Genomic DNA, 19,026 nt, shown 5'->3' with positions numbered 1-19,026 from the left:
TAATGTCGTCTACCTCAACTGCCTCATCAGTAGCCCAAAATGTCAAATGTCTGGAAGTTAGTGTGCAAAAGTATGAGAGCAGTCCAATATTGGGGGTAATGTCGCAGATGATGAGGGCACAACATCTCATCTCATCGATTTGAGCCCGTTTAATTGCAAACATGACTTTTCACCAGGAGAGGGCCCTGTTACTGAAGCTTCAAGTACTAACCCATTTTTTGAAGCAATGTGCCTAATGGTTCAGAGCTTCAACAAAGCTTCATTGGCCCATCACTACACTAAAGACCTCAGTGCACTGTGTGCACTGTGCACTGACTGTCAGTGCACTGACACAAGTGTGTAATTTGAGACATAGGCTGTGTTCTGTGGTGAGGATCGCTGTTTCTCCGCAGGAAATGATGCGGGGAAAATTCCCATAATGTCCACTCAATGACTAAGAGGATAGGAGGAACACAAAGAAACAGTTAATTCTGAAATATGTTCTGTACGCTTTTTCTGAGGTCGACTTGACTGTTCCAAAGAATAGACACCCTCTATCACAGTTAAACGTTCCGTTTTGCCGAGCCTATGCTAATAACGTAAGGTTTTGTGTGTAGCTAACATGTTAGCTAGCTACTTGTATCTATGTTGCTAGCTAAATACGACAGGGCTGATTTGTCGTTGTCTAGCAGTGGAACTCACTACGGCTGAAGTGATGATCGCGAATTACGTGGAAATACACATTGAGATTTAACAGGTAAGGCAGTGGCACGAAATGGACGTAATCCCAGTGAACACTGATGTTGGCCAAGCTGTCGTCCCAACTTTTCATATCACTTTCGCGTCTTCAACTTTTAACAACTGCATAGGTGTAGTCACCAAAGCTAGCTCTAGCTTGCTACAGATGTATCCTAGCTATCTAGCTCGCTAAGTGGGCATTCGAGTCTATCATTAGCGGTTTGTCTTATTGTATTCAGCTGAGTGTCAGGCTCAATGCTGAGGGAGTCTTTTCCCCTTCTAGTTGGTTTGATATTGTAAAATGGGCGTTTGATCTGTCCAATTGTATTTGAAGTGTTGCGATCTCATTGTCAAAAAGTTGTATTGTGGTTTAATGACATTCTAGGCACGTCGCAAGCTAGTTCGAGTCTATTGAACAGTAGCAGAAGTGGGCTAGGCTAGGTTAACCTTAGTTAGCAGCAAAACCGCTGGTTTTGTGGTTGGCTGGCTGACGGGGAATTAAAAATATGCTGGTGTTCGCGAAAGTAGCATCAAGTGGCCATGCAGTTAGCTGCGAGTTTGGCAAGGAACTTAATTAGTGCAGTTAGTCGAACTTGCCAGCATCCCTTATTTTTGCTTACTGCCACCACATCCCTAACAAGTTTAGTGTTTGACCAAGATGGCTAGGGGCCGACACGGCAAAAACACCCAACACCGGTGCAACGCCTCTGTAGTCATGGATAATTTAGCTAGATACAGTAACGTTACCTAACCCTATTCCGACGCTGTGCTCACCGCCTGGTGAGGTGAGATCAAATGTTGCTTTGGGGAAGGTACAATTTTGAAAGAGCTCACAGTCCATACTCTGGGGCCACGTTTCCCCGTTAACAAACGTGCTGCAAAACCTGAGCACCGGTGTCCCGACCCGACAACTTGCACGTCCTAGTCCTACGTGTGACGTATCTTGCCCGGACATGTCCCCTGTAGACATCCTCGCAGTGGATACGATTTTGTATATCTAGGCAGGGCTCTTAATTCACACCAGCCAACCGGCCAAATGCTGTGGAAATTTCAGTTTGGCCGATAGAAAAGCCTAACTTTCTAGCCACTTTGACCCATCAGTGAGTGAGTGTGTGTTTGGCTAGTGATGAAAAAGTTAATGTAGGGCCCTGTATATAGGTATCTATGTTCCTCTATTAGGGAGTGGATCATGGGCTCGTCACCAGTCTCTGCTTTCCCTGTGTCTGACTTTTTGGTATTGGTATTTATTTCTTGGGAAGTCGTACAATACAGTTCCTCTTTTGCACTGGTCTGCTGATGATCTTCCCCATTGAATCATAGCCAGCAGGCCATGAGAGATGAGAGACCTGGCTGTGTCTTATCACATGAATCACTCCCCTGCCCACCCTGACACTGATTGCTCCACACTTTACCAGTGGATTTTAAGGATCTGACTCTGTTGCTAAAGAATCTTTCCAGTCATACATACTGCTTCCTGATGGCTCATATTGAGGGAGGTTGGATAGAACAAGCCAACTTTTACTAATTGGGCAGTTGCTGTTAAATACATTCATGAACTTACATTTTGAACCCTCTGTCGTGTTCTGTGTGTTTTTGTATAGCTGAATTGTTCCATCAATGGGCAAAGTGTTGTCTGAATGACATCTGTGTTTGGTTTCAGAGATCTAGCAAGTGGCCACGCAGCTCATATTTCCAGCCCACAAGCAAAATGCGTCTCATCCAAAGAAGCACCTAATGCGCACCCATTTTGATGCTTATGTGTGTATGTGTGGTTTTTCCATTTCTTTTTTTAATTTCTTTTTCTCTTTTGCCTTTATGAGAGGATGCGTCAGATTTTCTCATCGTAAACATATTTGTTTATTTGTGTGTGACAGGCAGCCCAGCGAATGTCAAGGTTACCCAGATGGCTCTCTCTCAGATGACACTACTGCCCATCATTAGGTTGCCGTGGTGAGTATTCTTCACCTTATGATGATGATCATCGGATTATCCTCTGTGGCAAACATCGGCAGATTTTCGCCGTTTCAATTGCCACACCGCTCACACCCTGATCGTGTTGTGTCCTGTTAAACGTCTGCTGTTTTAGATTTCTTTTCCTTTTTTCATGCTTTTCAGAGCAGAGAAGATATGGAAAAAAATATAACTGTTGTGAGGTTATCATATTACAGCATGCTGAAAATGAGAATTTTGGAATCTTGTTGGCTTCCTGATAAGGATAAGAAACTCAGGCTTGATTCACGCAGCCTGTAATAAAGGAGATGGAGAAAGGAAGGATTAAACACAAACATCAACACACAAAAATCAAAGATGATGCCCCCTTGAAACAATAGACTCAGCAAAAGTCCAGCTCCTTCACAGCAGCAGCACTGCGCCTGTCAGCTGTTCTGCAAGCGTCTCCCCTAGCGACTCTCATCCCATTTCCATGAGTACTACTGATAGTTGCAGACCTTGGTCCCGATGTTGTTGATGTGAGCAGAATGGAAGGTTTTTTCCGCCCTGTTGATTGTATGTGCTGATAATATTGTATTTTTTATATTATCATGTTGAGGGGGAGGTGGGTGGAGCCCGGGGTTTATTTATTTGTGTTAAAGTGTATATGGTTGGTAACCTACTGTTAATTGTTTCCAGTTTTTGACAAACTGCAGTTGGGGCAGGGATGTTTACTGGTCATCACAGATGTGCATTTTGCTAAAGGTGTGTGTGATTGTGTGTTTGTTTGTGTAGGGCCTGAGGGCATGGTGAGGAGCGTTGGTCAGCGGGGAGCAGACGGAGACGAGCAGACCTGAAGAAGGAGGGCGAGAGAGGGGGATAGAGGGAGCAAGAGAACGAGTGCGGGTGCGAGAGCGAGACATGGGCCAGTGTGTCACCAAGTGCAAGAACCCCACGTCCTCTCTGGGCAGCAAGAGCGGAGACAAGGAGTCTGGCGGCAAGTCTCACAAGAAGGGTGGAGGAGGAGGCGGAGGAGGCGGCGGAGGCGGCGGCCACCACAAGGATGACTCCTCCTGCCCCAAGAGCTCCTCCGAGCCCGTCAACAACGGCACCAAGGCGCCTCCAGACGTGACAGTGGAGACGCCAGTGGCGCCGTCCACCCTGCTGCTCGGGGGCGAGTACCCCAAGGAGGAGGGCAGCTGCTGGTCGGACGGGGGAGGAGGAGGGGGGGACAGAGGAGGTGGGGGCGAGGGAGGAGGAGGTGGAGGCGTGTCGCTGCGGAGGATCGAGGAGATGTTCCTGCGCTACAAGGACGAGCAGGAGGACGCCATCCTGGAGGAGGGCATGGAGCACTTCTGCGAGGACCTCCACGTCGACCCGGCTGAGTTCAGAGTCCTGGTGCTGGCCTGGAAGTTCCAGGCGGCCACCATGTGCAAGTTTACAAGGTGAGAGAGGGAGGGCGAGCGGACGGGCATTTGTTTGAAAAACTTGTGTGCCAGCTAGGTTGCAGAACGTGTAATCCAAATTACCATCTGAGATGTCTCTCCCAGATTCTTGTTGTTTCACAGGTGTACATTTCATTGGCTCATGATACTACTACTCAGTGCTGTAGTTCCCACGAATCTTATTTCCAGTGTGTAGAATAGTGTTTATCAACGGGTGCAATACAGTCCCCCAGGGGGTGTTGGGGAGCTCTGGGGGGGGCGTTGAAGGATACAGCTGAAAGGGGGCGTTGCTTAGTTGCCATTGGGGAGCATCAATCTGGTTTTTTTTATATACTAAGAGGAGTGTTGTCAGGCTTATGGTGAGGTCAAGGGGACCTTGGGAGGGTTGTGATGCGGCCAAGGGGGTGTTTGTTCAAAAAGGTTGAAAACCACAGGTGTAGAAGGAGATTAAACGGGTGTAGTTGCATCCAGGGTTTCGAGAACACTGTTGTACCATTAGTATGGCGTCCTGGTGCTGGCCTGGAGGTTCCAGGCGACCACCATGTGCAAGATTACAAGGGGAGAGAGGGAGTGAGGGATGGCGGATGGGTGGCTGCAACCAGGGGTGCATTTCTCAACGGTATCGTTGCTAACTAAGTTAGCAACTTACTAGGTTAAATGCAATTTCCCATTGACAACTTACTAAGTTGCTAACTCGTTAGCAATGACGCTGTCATCAGTCATAGAACGTAGCGCCCTTCTGTGGCATTGTATTGGTTCCACCAGTTCCGTGTCTTGGTGCTGGCCTGGAACTTCTAGGAGGCCATCGTGTGCAAGTTCACAAGGAGAGGGAGGGTGCGTACTGAAATGTCACCAGCGTTTGTCAGGTTGGCTGGTATTCATGTAGGCCCCTGCATGGAACGTGATGCCCTTCTGCGACATTTCTTATTGGTAGTATCCCATTGTCACTTTCCCACTTGGCATATTGTTGAGGTCTCATCCAGCACAGCATTGAATAGTGATTCTGCATGACTTTTTTTTAGGTTAGGATAGATCGGAAGTGACTGTGGAGAGAGAGATGGGGCAGGATTGGGAAATAACTCTCCCTGGGCATGCAAGCTCTCATGTGCTCCTTAGTTGCTGCGGCACAGCGCCCCCGAAAAATGTTCAACTGTTGACGGATGGAGCTGAGCTTGCTGTATAGCCCTGTATGATCCATCCGTGGTGATAATTCACCTTCCTTGCCAAACGCACCTATCAACATGCCTTGGCACATGCTGCCTATGTGTGATTCACCCCGACAAGCTCATTCTTGATAGAGACTGGAGAGCGTTGCACTGCAGAATTGATGGCTAAATTATACACATCAGCATTTACGTTAATGCTCTATTCAGGCCCCCGTTGCTTGAAACCAGTGGCAAATTGTTCTACAACCTGCCAAGTTGCTAAAGTAGTTAGCAATGACTTTGTTGAGAAACTCACCCCAGGTGTTCTAGCGATCAGCGCTGCTGCTGCTCCATCAAGAAGGGGCTTGTTGTGATACCGCACCTTGAGTTGAGATAAGGTGCAACTTGCAAGTGTTTACCAAAGGATGGGTCAGGCCAACACGGCGAACCAGCACACAATCCAGTGCAGACTAGCCACACAGCAAAAATGCACCGCCATGTGAAGTCTGCATATTTTCATTTTTCAGCCTAGACCAAACTCATGAATCAAACATCAACATCATGCCTCTTATAGTATAGCGCATATCAGCCCTCAATATTTTTAATTATACGAGATGGTTTATGATTACTTTTTTTTACTATTATAGTTATTTCAGAATGAAGAGTCAGTATAAATGACGGATTTATAGATATATAAATATATTTAAGTTATATAAATAAGCAGATTTTGATTCCAAATGAGTCATGAAGATGCCATTGAAAAGTTTTTGACTTTGGGCACAAAGTGGGTGATCAGATTTCGTTTGACTTTCAGTAAGTCCTTACAGCGTGTGACTTTCTGTCCTAGTGATGGGAGTCTGCACACATCATGTTTCATGTCCTCTCCGATGTTCTTTCAGACATTCAGGAGTTTTTTTCCAGAACTTGAGGACATTCTGACAACATTGAAGCTACTTGGGTTAACTTGTTGATGTTGCCCATTCAAGTGTCAGAGAAATAAAGAATGTAGATTCAGTGTGTTAGTATGTCAGTATTTAGGGTTGTGATGGCCAGGCATTCGTTTTTATATCTGATTTATTGATCTGATTCCCTGAAACCTGTACATTACCAACACACACCTTGTATTGTTCAGTCATCATACACGATTCAATCTGATAAATTGGTAAGTTAATTCCTGCTTTTCCAACCAGAGAGCGTACGTGTGAAACCCCTGTCACTATACATGGGTTCTGAATGTTGACACAATGTTATGAGGAGGGGCAAGACACTGGCAGCAAACCATGCGCTATTGTTTTTTACCGACAGCGGTTTGCAACAATCAGAGGTTGAGTTGTGCGCAGATAGTTTCGCGCAGTCAGGTTCTAAACAAAATTTAGAACCTATGTATAGAACATTGAAAAACTAAAAGCAAAAGCAAAACAAGAGCTCTATATAATAGCTCTATTTAATTTCCCTTTTTTTTGCTTTTTGCTAATCAGAGCCTCAAGTCTGGTTTTCAGGATATTTGATCTGTTGAGGCAAAGACCTTCTCTCTCCTCTCCTCTCCTCGCTTCCCTGGATGTGTTGCCAGTTCTGCCTGTGGCTGGGCGTGATTGACTGGACTTGCCCTGATACCACTGGCAGCCCTCCATTAGGAGAGACAGGCGTGATAGATTTTTTGTAATCATTTGTTGCGTGCAATTTATCATGAGGTCAATTTATCATCTAGTAGTACTGTTGATGAGTCATCTGCACACACACACACACACGCCTCCACCATGCATATTGGTATTCCTGTTCTGAAGTATGGCATTGATGTTGCTTTAGGGCAGTCATGGGTAAGCAGTTAGGGCGTCAGACTTGTAGCCCAAAGGTTGCTGGTTCGACTCCCGACCCGGCAGGTTGGTGGGGGGAGTAATTAACCAGTGCTGTTCCCCATCCTCACTGCTTCCTCGGGGTGCCATTGGGGACTGCCCCTTGCACGGCATAAGGCATAAATGCAATTTCGCTGAGTGCACTTGTGTGTTGTGGAGTGGTGTGTCACAATGACGATGGGAGTTGTAGTTTCCCAGCTGGGCTTGGGCTTTCATGTTGTACTGTTAAGAAGTAATCTACAAACACACAGACACACAGACACACAGACACACACACACACACACACACACACACACACACACACACACACACACCTCTACACGCCTCCACAATGCATGTCAGTAGATTCCAGTTTTTAAGTATGGCAGTGATGTTGTTTCACAACCGGTAGCCTTGAGAAATGGGTCCTGGTCTGCAGCATCTTTGCACTGTAGTTGCTCTGTCTGAGATTCAGTAAAAAGTGTGAATTGTTTGTGTGTGTAACCATGCAACAATTTGTGTGAAAAACTTCAGTGTGTCAGCTATGTTGCAGTTCATGTGAACAGGACTCAAAATTAAGTTTTTTCCATCACCAGCCAAAATAATTAGTAGATATTGATATAACTTGCCAAACTCACACTCACTAATGGGTAAAAGTGGCTAGTAATTATTATTTTTTTCTTCCTGCCAAACATAATTTTCACCAGCATTTGGCCGGTTGGCAGGTGTTAATTTAGATCCCTGAATGTAACCTACCATGTGAGATGTCTTTCCCAGATTCTTGATGTTTCACAGGTGTAAGTTTCATTGGCTCATGATGGTACTCACTCCTGTAGTTCCCACGCATCTTATTTCCAATATGTGGAAGCAAATTAGACAGGTGAAGACTGTAGAACAGCCCTGTGGGTTTTTTTTTTTGCTTTGCTTATTATTTTCGTGACAGGACAGTGAGAATGTGTCAGGAAGCGAGTAGGGAGAGAGAAAGAGACTGGGAAGGATCGGCAAAGGACCTAGGCCGGAATCTAACTTGTGTTACGGGTGTAGCAGCCCAGTGCCCTACCGTTAGAGCCACGGTACGGCCTGGTATTGTGTTTAACAAGGCCGACAGGCGGACAACAGATGCGTCCCTCTATGCCAGTTCCAACTATGCCATTTTTCCCCCCAAACGCCCCTCTGGCCTCCTCCTAGCCTGTCAACGCCCCCCGAGGATGTACTTTTTGTTTATTGGTCATCATGGACACTCCAAATATTGTGGCAGGCAGCAAGGCAGCAAAATGGCGAGACATGGCTTTTTTTTTGCAGTTTAGGGTATAATAAGCTTATCATCATTCTTGGATTTGGAAAAGAACCATAGGCTATGATTTGAAATTTCACATAGCCTAGATGAAATAGGCTACATTACAAATTACCAGACATTTATTAGGCCTATAACAACCTTTAGTATCACGCCATTTCAGCATTATGTGCATGTGGGAAAGAATCTAAACATCGACAAATAATAAATAAATATAACCGTTTGGGTGAATCATGCGCTTATGGGTTGACCCTTGAATTATGGACTTTTTTTCAATACCAGCTTCACCGTCAAGGCACAAAGCAGTGAACTTCCGTGCCAGAGTTTATCAAATGCACACGACTGCAAAGCAATTACGAAAGACGCGTTCTCTCCTGTACTCTCTCTGAGCGCAACGAAAAGCACCATTGCCCTTCCAAATGGCAGTTGGTTTGATTTTTTAAACTCACTGCATTTTTTTTAAAAAACACGCATTGTCTGCATTATAATAACGTGAAACTCAATTACCCAGAATGCTGCACGTGAGCTCTCTACTGGATTCTGGAAAACAAACATGGCGGCAACTCGCTTTACTACCTTAATAATGTGTTAATCCGACGCTAGATTTCTTAACTGATGAAAATCGAAGGCAGAAATCAACATTGTAGTGTCTAAATATGAGGTCGATTGGTCTATTTGTGGCGTACATCACGATCGGCTGAGTTGTTGGCCTCACGTTTGTCAGTTAGCCTGTGGCTAGGCTACTTTTCGCCAACGTTAGCATCCGGTTTAGTATAGAAAGGCTATGCTTGCACGCATTCGCTCCGGTCCAAAATGGCAAGTCTGCCGCCTTGTGGCCACAGGAAGGAACAATTTAATGAAAGCGTTTCAGACACATTTAATGAAAGCGTTTCAGACACATTTGAAGGCGGACGGACGGACGGACGGACGGACGGACGGACAGACAGACCCTCTTATAGAGATGCTGGGACGCATCTAAAAAGCTTGTTAAAAAGAGTGTTAGTCTGTTTCATCTATTTAACCCATTTTGTCCTAAGCCCTTTTTGGGAAAGGGTGCCCTCTGCTGCCTATTAAATCCTAAATATCTCAGCCTCCGAAGCACATACAAACATGACATGAGTTACTTAAAAGGCAAGACCCTCCTCTTGCCTTATATTTTATATTATATTTTATATTGCATCATTCAGCTCTAACATACCCACATATTTAATAAAACAGCTCAAATCTCAAAATCCTGAATACAGCGTATATGTGTCTCCAGGACACAATGGGTTAATAGGCTCATTAGTGTAGCCCCCAAGTAAGACAAGTTGCTGTGTCACTTACACTGTATAATTTTGACTGTCAGTGAGTTATGGTTACTTTTTCTACTGTTACCATCGCATGTTGCTTTGATTCTCTTAAAGGTCCAGTGTGTATTTTTTGTAGTTCATTTCCATGTTCGCTGGCCATTCACAAATGTTGATCATTTTCATGAATATTGGTCTGATCTGACCCGTGTAGGTTTTTGCAGACAAAGTTGTTTATGTCTAGTTATTAAAAATGATAACATGAAAAAGATTCACATTAATCTTTGAAAAGTGTACTTTTCCAAACTTGATGGTGGGAGTTAATATTCATGAAAAAGATGGAATTTGTGAATGGGCAGCATTAATTCTGAATATACTTAAGTTACTAAAGTAACACACACTCTGCCTTTTGACAAGCATATCAGAAGGCATGATTGTGTCCACAGACGTGGAACTAAAGGCATGTATGTAGTTGGTTAGTTGTCCCCTAGCTGCTCTCTGGAGTGGCAAAGCATTTTAGAGGCCGTTTGGTGTCACGACCCTTACAGGTGTGGGATGGCCTGATCCCAGAGCCGGCTTTAGACGGCCGGGGGGCCCCAGGCTGCAGGTTGCTAAAGCCCCCCACCCTGGAAGGCAGATCTCACAACACATTTACATACACTGTGTCAATTAACTATCTACCCATGGTCTACCAACTGTATTAAACATAGCAGATGCTTTTTTTCAATATGGTATCTTGTTAGCCTGATAAACCAGCCTAAATGTGACACCGGAGTAATTTAGTCTGGCCCCGATGAATGATACCTCCGAAGATTGTTGATGAGAACAACCTGTTGTTTTTTCAAACCGTGCCGGCGCTCTGACCAATCGGCGATCTTTGCTGTTGATGTGCTTTCCCAACGGTGTTGCTTTGATTCAAAGCAAAATCTTTGATTCAAAGCAGACTCAGGGCACAGTGTTCAAAATGTTCTCAGATCCGAGGCCAGACCCACTCGCAGCTGACATTTTTCCAGCGTCCAACGGTTGGCGCTGGTTTACCAGGCTAGTATCTTGTCAGAATTCTGAAATGTTTTACTTTTGCCCAATTGTGGGCCCCTTGGCAGGTGGGGGGCCCCTAGGCTGCAGCCATATCTAGCCTGTGCGTTAATCCGACCCTGTCCGGTTCGATGTGCTTTCATGTGCCATTACTTGGCACATTCTGGTTTGTGTGTGTTGGGGCTCACACCAACAGGTGGGCACTGACCTGTGAAAGGGGAGAGAACAGCTGACTTGACTTAACAGCAATATACAAAGTAGGGATGCACCGATATCTTACCACTTTTTTGAAAACCGTTACAAGTACGAGTACCTTAATGTGTGTACTTGCCGATACCGAGTACCGATACCGATACCTTTTACCACCAAAATACAATGAAAATAAATGCATGGCCTTTATTTTTTTCCGCCTGTGATATTTTTATTGTCCATTTCCATGTAGATTTAAATATTAGTAAATGTATGAGGTGGCACTTTTTTCCATGCTGATTTCAAGTCCACAGAACATGACAAGATTTTGCATTGTTTTGAGTAATAGTAGTACTCGTAGCTGGTATCGGTAAGTGCTTGACGAGTACGAGTACGAGTATAATGAGCAGTATCGGGAGTCGATACCGATACCAGTATCGGTATCGGTGCATCCCTAATACAAAGTGTTTCATCTTCCTGCATGTTTTTAGCCCAATAAAGTAAAGGGACCCTAACTGTACAATTGAAGAGTTTATTTGCAAAACCGTGTATCTCCATTTTGTAGAATGTTGGGAAATTGACATTTTTGTACTGGGCATTCAAATGCAAACTGCATTTTATGTAGGTTGAAAAAGTATCTTATGTTCTCAAAATATTTGAATGTCAAGAATTCACACATAGGCTACAGTAATGTTCAATAATAAAATGCAAAAGTCAAAAATGGTGGATTCACCGTTTTGCAAATAAACTCTTCAATTTTTTTTGTATGGCAGTCCCGTTATCTTACAGTCCTTACAGGAAGGAGCAGGTGGTGTTTGTTTTCACTGTAGCCTGATCTTAAAGCGATACTGTACCATTTCTGGAAATAAGCTCATTTTACAGCTCTCCTCAGATGATTGGGTCATAACTCTCCTCTCTTCTTTCAGCCATTCTCTTAGTCTGGTGATGCTACCTCTAGTTACAAGCGAGCAATTATCATTGAATCCTATGAAACGATTGCATTTGATTTTGACACTTTGATTTGACAATGACAGCTAAGCCCCGCCCCCTCTCAGCTGTATACTTCTCAACACACACACACACACCCCCCCCCCCAGGGCTCCCCAACACCCCCTGATGTAGAGGTTGTAGAGCCCGTAGGCGGCAGCTGTGCCGACAGACAGACCTCACGGTTTCACTGTCTGTCTGCTCTGACTCAGCCACTACATGCGGTCAGGCTCTGGGCTCTCTGGGTAAATGTGTTTGTGTGGCGAGTGGGCGTGAAATGTGTGCTTTAGCAGCCGGCAGTCAACGCCTTCTTTCATTTATTTTGTTTTGTGTGTGTGTGTGTGTGTGTGTTTGAGTCCTCAGTATCCAGGGCTCTATCTGCATCCATTTCTGTCACATCTTGACTCCTACTGTTCCTTCACAGCAGTTAGATTTTTTTCTTGTTGCTGGCAGCTCACTTCACATCTTGTTTCCTTTGTGAAAACATTGTATAGAAAACCAACTGCCCAGTGGAGCAGCGGAAATTGTGTTGTGCTGATATCTACTTACAGTTTGGTGAACTCTAATATTGTTGGACAAATAGTGTGTCCAGCCGCCATAATATCATGCATTGGGTCCAGGCCCTCGTAGATTATAAAGAGTTCTTCGTTTCCATCTCTTGGGTTATTGGGTTATACTTATTGTTTTGTTTTGGGTTTTTTGTTGAAGGGGAGGCGTGGGGTGTCTGCACACTGCTTGCAAAAGACTTAATTTATTGGGAGCAGCGTTTCGATCATATATCTTCCCCGGGCATCTTGATGATCGAAACATTGCTTCAGTGTGCAGATCCTTCCCCCCCTTCAACATGCGCCATTTTTTGTAGTTAAAAATGCATGGGATTATTTCCTAGCTGGGCTGTTTTGCGCAAACACATACTTGGTTGGGTGCATTATGTCCGCCAATGTACTGTAGCTATTTATGTAAGCTATGTGACTATTCACACCACAGCTTTTCTTCAAATAGCCAGTTTTGAGTTGAATTGATGTATTCTGTTACGTGTAATGGCTTTACCTTGGCAAGGTTTCCTATCCATGTTTACTGACTCTCCAAGGAGACCAGTGAAGTGTGTCTGTGTGTGTGTATGTACTGGGGAAGAGTCTGAGCTGTTTAAGGTCAGCTGAGTCTCATGCCTGATTTTCAGCTCAAAAGACTAGCATACTGGTATTGCAGTGATGGTTCAGATCTTTTTTAAAGGTAGATTGTGTAATTTTATAGTCATTTACTTTCAAAATGCTGCCCAGTTCACAATTTTCATGAATATTTACTCAGTAATGAAACTAATATTTATAGGTCTTGCTGCTTAAGATGACGGGCGACTATTTCCAAGAGATATTTGAATACTTATACAGTTATGGTGGTGTTAAATATACATCGGGAAAAAATCTTTTTTATATGTAATACTATTTTACAAAAAATGACACTACCTTTAAGAGATTGCAATTGTCTTTCTGTGAACTGTATCTTTTTTTTGTGTCTTGGGTTGTGTTCTGTGTATGACCAGATTGGGTCTGACAACGTATCCAGACTGCTCCCTCTTAGCTCATTCCATTGAATTGGTCTCTATACAGTAGACTGGTGTTCTATGACTACAGAAAATAAAGATAAAGTGATTTGGTAGATGGATGATGCCGGAGACAGCGTTTCCCCATAAGGAGTCTGGACCATATCACAACATGACTGCACCGCAGTGTTGACAGTCCGTCAGATTAGTTTCCTCTGCTCTGGATCAGTAATGTAGACCATAGCTGAGCATTAGTAGTGATGGATTAGCAAGCTAGACTTTAATATTATGAAATGTTTAGTCTGAGCCTGTACTATAGGCAAAGCTGTGGGACCAATGTTTAGTGTTCAAGCTGCGTTGTCATGTCATGTTAAGTCCACGCTTGCGTAGACAATTGTACTTGTACAGGTCATATTCTTGACACAATATCCACCTATGGCAGTAATTTCCAACCAGGGATATAGCGGACCACTAGGGGTACCGTGAGCACACTCATGGCACTTATGCCTTATGGTGTGAGGCTAGACCAACCAGCCAGGTATGAAAAGAACAATTCTGCCGGTAAGGTTGCGGACCTAAGTGGTTCACCGTTGGTGTGTGAGAAATCAAAATGATTGGATTGATGGAAGATCAATTAAGAGTTGTTTAGCTCTGCTCCTCCTCACATATACCGGTAGATATGCGTTTTTTTGCTCTTCCTCTTTTCTTCTCTGATTATCTCTTCCTGTTTTGTCGAGTTTTTGTCCTTCCCATTTTTGTACATTCCATCTGTTTCTCTTTTGCCCCTCGTTGCATGTTCGTTGGCCTTTCATAGTATTTTTATGCATGTGTGAAATGAATTAACATCTGGGTGTTTTTAGATGCGTCCCAGCGTCTCTATAAGAGGGTATGTCCGTCTATCTGTCTGTCCGTCCATCTGAAACGCATTCTTTAAATTGTAATTCCCTCCTGCGTCCACAAGGCGGCAATGCATAGATTGAAGCATCTTTGTCTGTCTGTCGAACTTGTTTTTGACAGAAAAGACTTTGTGGACAGCTACTGTGCTTATAAAGACCACTGTGATGTCATTGTATGTTCGTTCCCCTTTCATGGTGTTTTTATGGGTGTGAAATAAGATCTTTGTTTCCGTCGATAGGAAAGAGTTTGTGGAAGACTGCCACACCATTAAATACAACTGTAATGTCATTGCATGTCCTCTGGCCTCTGATAGTGTTTTAATGCATGTGTGAAATAAACAAACCTCTTTGTTTGTTGTTTTTCTCGACAGGAAAGAGTTTGTGGAGGGCTGCCGTGCCATCAAGGCGGACAGCCTGGAGGGGATCTGCGGGCGTTTCTCGGCCATGATGGAGGAGGCGCGCGGGGAGGAGAGCTTCAAGGACCTGTACCGCTTCACCTTCCAGTTCGGCCTGGACGTGGACGAGGGCCAGCGCTCGCTGCAGCGCGGCATCGCCGTGGCCCTGTGGCGCCTGGTCTTCACGCAGGACACGCCGGCCGTGCTGGAGCGCTGGCTGGACTTCCTGTCGGAGAACCCGTGCGGCGTGCGCGGCATCTCGCGCGACACCTGGAACATGTTCCTGAACTTCACGCAGAGCATCGGCTCGGACCTGAGCAACTACAGCGAGGACGAGGCCTGGCCGAGCCTCTTTGACTCCTTTGTGGAGTGGGAGACGGAGCGGAGGCGCAGGGAACAGGAGCAGAGAGCGAGGGAGGAGGAGGAGCAGGAGGAAGAGGAGAGACGGAGGGAAGGAGGACAGGAGGGGGATGGGGAGGAGGCGTCGGCGATGGTGGACTGCGCTGGCTCTGCCTCCGCGTTGACAGACTGCTCCTCTGAGGCGGGCGCCACACAGGGCTGGACTACTTCCTCAACTCACTGACTCGCGTGCCTGGTGAAGCATGCTGGGATATGAACCCAATATAACGTCGATGGCCTTGGTGGATATGAGTATTACTGTTTCATTACCCATCTATATTTCACCATTATTATTATTATTAATATTATTATTATTATTATTATGATTTTTTGGCTGCTTTTGTGGAGGCTGATGATGACTCCACCCACCCCCTCTGCCTCTTGGCCCCTCCTCCCTCACCCCGTTCTTGTGTTTTTATTGAAAGGGCTCTGTAATGACATGATTTTTTTTTATTTTTTAAAGCACTTCTATTTAACTTATTGTTTTATTTTGTTTGAAAAAATGATTGTTTCTTTTTGGTATTCAACATTTTTTTGGGCTTTTTTTTTGGAGAGTTAACCCCCACCGTTCAGGACCCCCACGTTCTTGAGCACGCCACCCCAGCTGACACCCCATGTGGCTGTTAAAGAGAAATAGAGAGAGAGTGAAAGAGAGAACGAGAAAGAGAGAGAGAAAGAGTGACCGTGTCCATCGGCTGTAGTACAAGTAGTAGCATCACAATCTTGTCATCCACTGGCAACCTCCAAACCCCCCAACCCGGGTTCACTACTTTCATTTATGCTGCCTGCAGTGCAAGGTGTGTGTGTGTGTGCGTGTGCGCGAGTGTGTGTTGGTGTGACAAAAGGAAAAGGAAAACATTGTCTTAAGTGGGTTACGCAATTTTACAGGTTTCACTCGCTCACAATTTTTTTCTCCCCAAGCGAGGAAACGAGTGATGCCACCAATCACAAGCAAACCAGCACACACCACGAGAAACCTTGAGGATGAAATGATCCCACAGAGGAGAGGAGAGGAGAGGAGAGGAGAGGAGTGTAGCCACTAGCCAGGGGGAGAGGAGACTAGGGAGAGATTGACAACGTGCCGTCACGTGGGGGAGTGATGGAACTGGAAGTTCAACAGAGAAAAGACATGCAGGGTATGAGGACGATGATGAACATTGGGGGCTTTGCTTGTTGTCAGCCTTAAAAAGCATTGCACAAGAGGGTATCCTTAAACCATTTCGATACCAAAAAAAAAAATCAGCTCCCACAGGCACAGTTGAATTCATGAATGAAGTCACAACCATATTTTTATCCTCAAAGTTATTACTATTGATGATTTTATCCCCCCCCCTTTCGCAACATCATTCAAGACAATATTAGTGCCCTGACCTTAATGCCTGTCCAATGAGATGCCCAGAGTCGTTGTCAGGCCGCCTTCGACTGCAAAATTGATTCAGCAGAAATGAGCCGTTCTGGGGTGCATTTCTCGAAACCACAATTGCTAATGCTAACTACATTAGCTACTTTGTTGTTTGCAATGCAATTTCCCGTTGGCAACGACCCAAGTTGCGAACTGGCTAACAACTACAGTTTTGAGGAAACACACCCCTGGAGTGGAACTGTGGAGCAGAAAAGAAAATAGCCCTCCGCTGCTGCAACGAGATTGAGAAACACGCATACAGAGATGTCAGACATACAGCGATATCGGGATGACCTGATCCCCTGCCACCCGCCCCATCTAACTGTTTTCATGCGGTCCATCGGGTGCATTTCTCAACAACATCGTCGCTAAGTTAGCAACTTACTTGGTTGCAATCCGATTTCCCATTGGAAACCTAGTAAGTTGCTAACTGGTTAGTAACAATGCTGTCAAGAAATGGGGCCCTGAACCGTGCTGGTGCCCGTGTTGCCAAGTAATGTGGCTTCTTCAACCACCCAGGTGTCACAACCCACAGTGGTCAGAGCAGAACAAAATTGGAAATAAATGTCACAACTATTTCAATTAGATCTGACCAATCCCTGTGGCTCTCACAGCTGGGTAGCCAACTGTTGTGGTATGACCAGACAACTTTTCACAGTTTCAGGTAACCGTTAACAGTTGCCGTAGTGCTTTGCAGTGACCGATCCGGGTCCATACTGCACGTGAGACCCACCCAGATCAACCTGCAGACATCTCTATATTTGGAAAAGTATTTTTCTGCTGGAAAAGTATTTTTCGATTTGCCATGCAAACCAAACTTTCTGGTTCCCAAATAGTCCGATTTCCAGCGTGAAGACATCAGTAGGGTTGAGATTAGGTGTGGGATTAGGCACCAGCGCGGTTCTCTGTTGGTCTGAGCACATGCCCTCGAGAGGCGTTGTCACTGTACTACCAAAGCACTATGTTGCCCGGCTGAATTTTTTTCTGCCCGCAAAAAATCCCTGAAAAGTATTATTGTGGAATTCACAGAATCTTAACTGGTAATCTGTAAAGCAGTGTTTCTCAACCTTTTCGGACCGAGGACCACTCCCCCCACATTTACATTCACATTCACATTTACATAATAAGACTTACTTCTTATTATTTTAATTTGTATTAATTGTTTGTAATTATGTTGCAAATATAACCTACTGCTCATTTTGGAAAAGTAGAAATCCCCTTGTGGTCCACCTAAACTCTGACGTGGACCACCAGTGATCCCCGGACCACACTTTGAGAATCACTGCTCTAAAGCATCAAAGGTGTTCAGATGTATGTATTCTTTAATTTCTCCAAAAAATGACCCCCTCTGTTAGATAGGACAATGGTCTTTGGAATGACTGACATGCTTTTCTCAAGACTCTTAAATGTGGTGTGGTGACATCAAATGAATCTGTGGAATGTGAGGCTTTTTTTTTTTTTTTGGACTGAAAGGGGAAGTTTATTTTGGACCAGGTAAATCCCTTTTCTGCATTTCACAGTGTATACAAGTCAAAGTATGTTCTCCTGTCCTTTCCTGTTGTCTTGGGCCCCTTTGTCTGTGCAATTGTTTCCCCTAACCCTGGTCAACAAGCACAGCGTGACATTTGGGGGTGGCTTCTGCCCCATCCAAATTTTGGATTGTAAAAGAGAGTGACCTTTTGAATTGTGTTTTTGCAAGATGTTGAATAAAATCTTTGGCCATTAACGACATTAGAAAAGGAAAGGACAGGAGGTGGTAGTTTGATTTGCGCACAATCTCTGTCGCACGCTTTTGACCTCTTAAGGAAGTACTTTAGGTAATATTTAATAATAATGAAGAAGGGAATATGCTGCCTACTACATAATAAACTAGTAATGGGAACACACACAACGATATAAGGGCCCTGTGTTGCAGTAAGAAAAAAAAGTGTTGCTGATGCTGAATGTTTGGAGAAAGCATGCAGGTGTTAGCTGCAAAAGCAGTGTGTGTGTGTGTGTGTGTGTGTGTGTGTGTGTGTGAGAGAGAGTCTGTGCGTGCGTGCGCATGTGTGTGAATTAGACTGGCACTCGTTGGCTTCTGTTGCCACACTCGAATCTCACAGGGATCCTCATTCTTTTGTCTTTTAGCCTCCATTCTCTTTTCTTTCTCCTCCTCCTCCTCCTCCTCCTCCTCTTATGTGGCTGTATCCTCTGCCTTCTCTCAGCCCTCCCTCCCCTTTACAGCTTGCAGTTTGTGATTTACGAGGATGCCTGTGACCAGACGTGTGATTGTGTGTGGAAGGTGCTTGCTGTGATCAGGTTTTTTTTTTTTTTTTGCGGTTTACATTTTACATTTACAGTGGTTTCATTTCACTTCTCCTTCGTCTGGTTTTTATATAAAAATGCAATGATTTATAACGAATAAAAATGGTGTGGACTGTGGACCACAAAATGTTATCCCTTGCTTGTCTGTCCTTTTTTTGGTCAATTACGCCAACCAGTGGACACCAATGGTACTGTGTATGACCATCACATTATTCCATCACTCCATT

General features: G+C 44.7%; 1 protein-coding gene across 4 annotated transcripts; it reads left to right on the top strand.

Annotated features, from left to right (window-relative positions):
* The first annotated feature begins 400 nt into the window (after nt 1–400).
* Nucleotides 401–18,931, top strand: dcun1d3 (defective in cullin neddylation 1 domain containing 3). 4 transcript variants are annotated; one of them, XM_063221946.1, is made up of 4 exons: nt 401–736; nt 2,592–2,667; nt 3,442–4,091; nt 14,671–18,931. In XM_063221946.1, exons 3-4 carry the CDS (start codon nt 3,568–3,570, stop codon nt 15,275–15,277), a joined length of 1,131 nt encoding a protein of 376 aa, XP_063078016.1. In that variant the 5' UTR covers nt 401–736; nt 2,592–2,667; nt 3,442–3,567; the 3' UTR covers nt 15,278–18,931. The 4 variants fall into 4 exon arrangements, with proteins under 4 accessions (XP_063078016.1, XP_063078017.1, XP_063078018.1 ...); XM_063221947.1 differs by lacking the exon at nt 401–736 and adding an exon at nt 2,390–2,479; XM_063221948.1 differs by lacking the exon at nt 401–736 and adding an exon at nt 2,396–2,475.
* Nucleotides 18,932–19,026: the final 95 nt, after the last annotated feature.

The sequence above is a fragment of the Engraulis encrasicolus genome, chromosome 17 (genome assembly GCF_034702125.1).
Source record: "Engraulis encrasicolus isolate BLACKSEA-1 chromosome 17, IST_EnEncr_1.0, whole genome shotgun sequence".
Classification (NCBI taxonomy): domain Eukaryota; kingdom Metazoa; phylum Chordata; class Actinopteri; order Clupeiformes; family Engraulidae; genus Engraulis; species Engraulis encrasicolus.
Note: the sequence above shows the minus strand (reverse complement) of the source record. Positions and strands in the feature narration are given on the sequence as shown.

What these genes read in the sequence shown, in the direction of transcription:
- dcun1d3 (XM_063221946.1), top strand. Translation starts at nt 3,568, where the DNA reads ATGGGCCAGTGTGTCACCAAGTGCAAGAACCCCACGTCCTCTCTGGGC. An exon ending in ACCATGTGCAAGTTTACAAG is followed by an intron (nt 4,092 to 14,670) that starts GTGAGAGAGGGA and finishes TTTTCTCGACAG; the next exon opens with GAAAGAGTTTGTGGAGGGCT.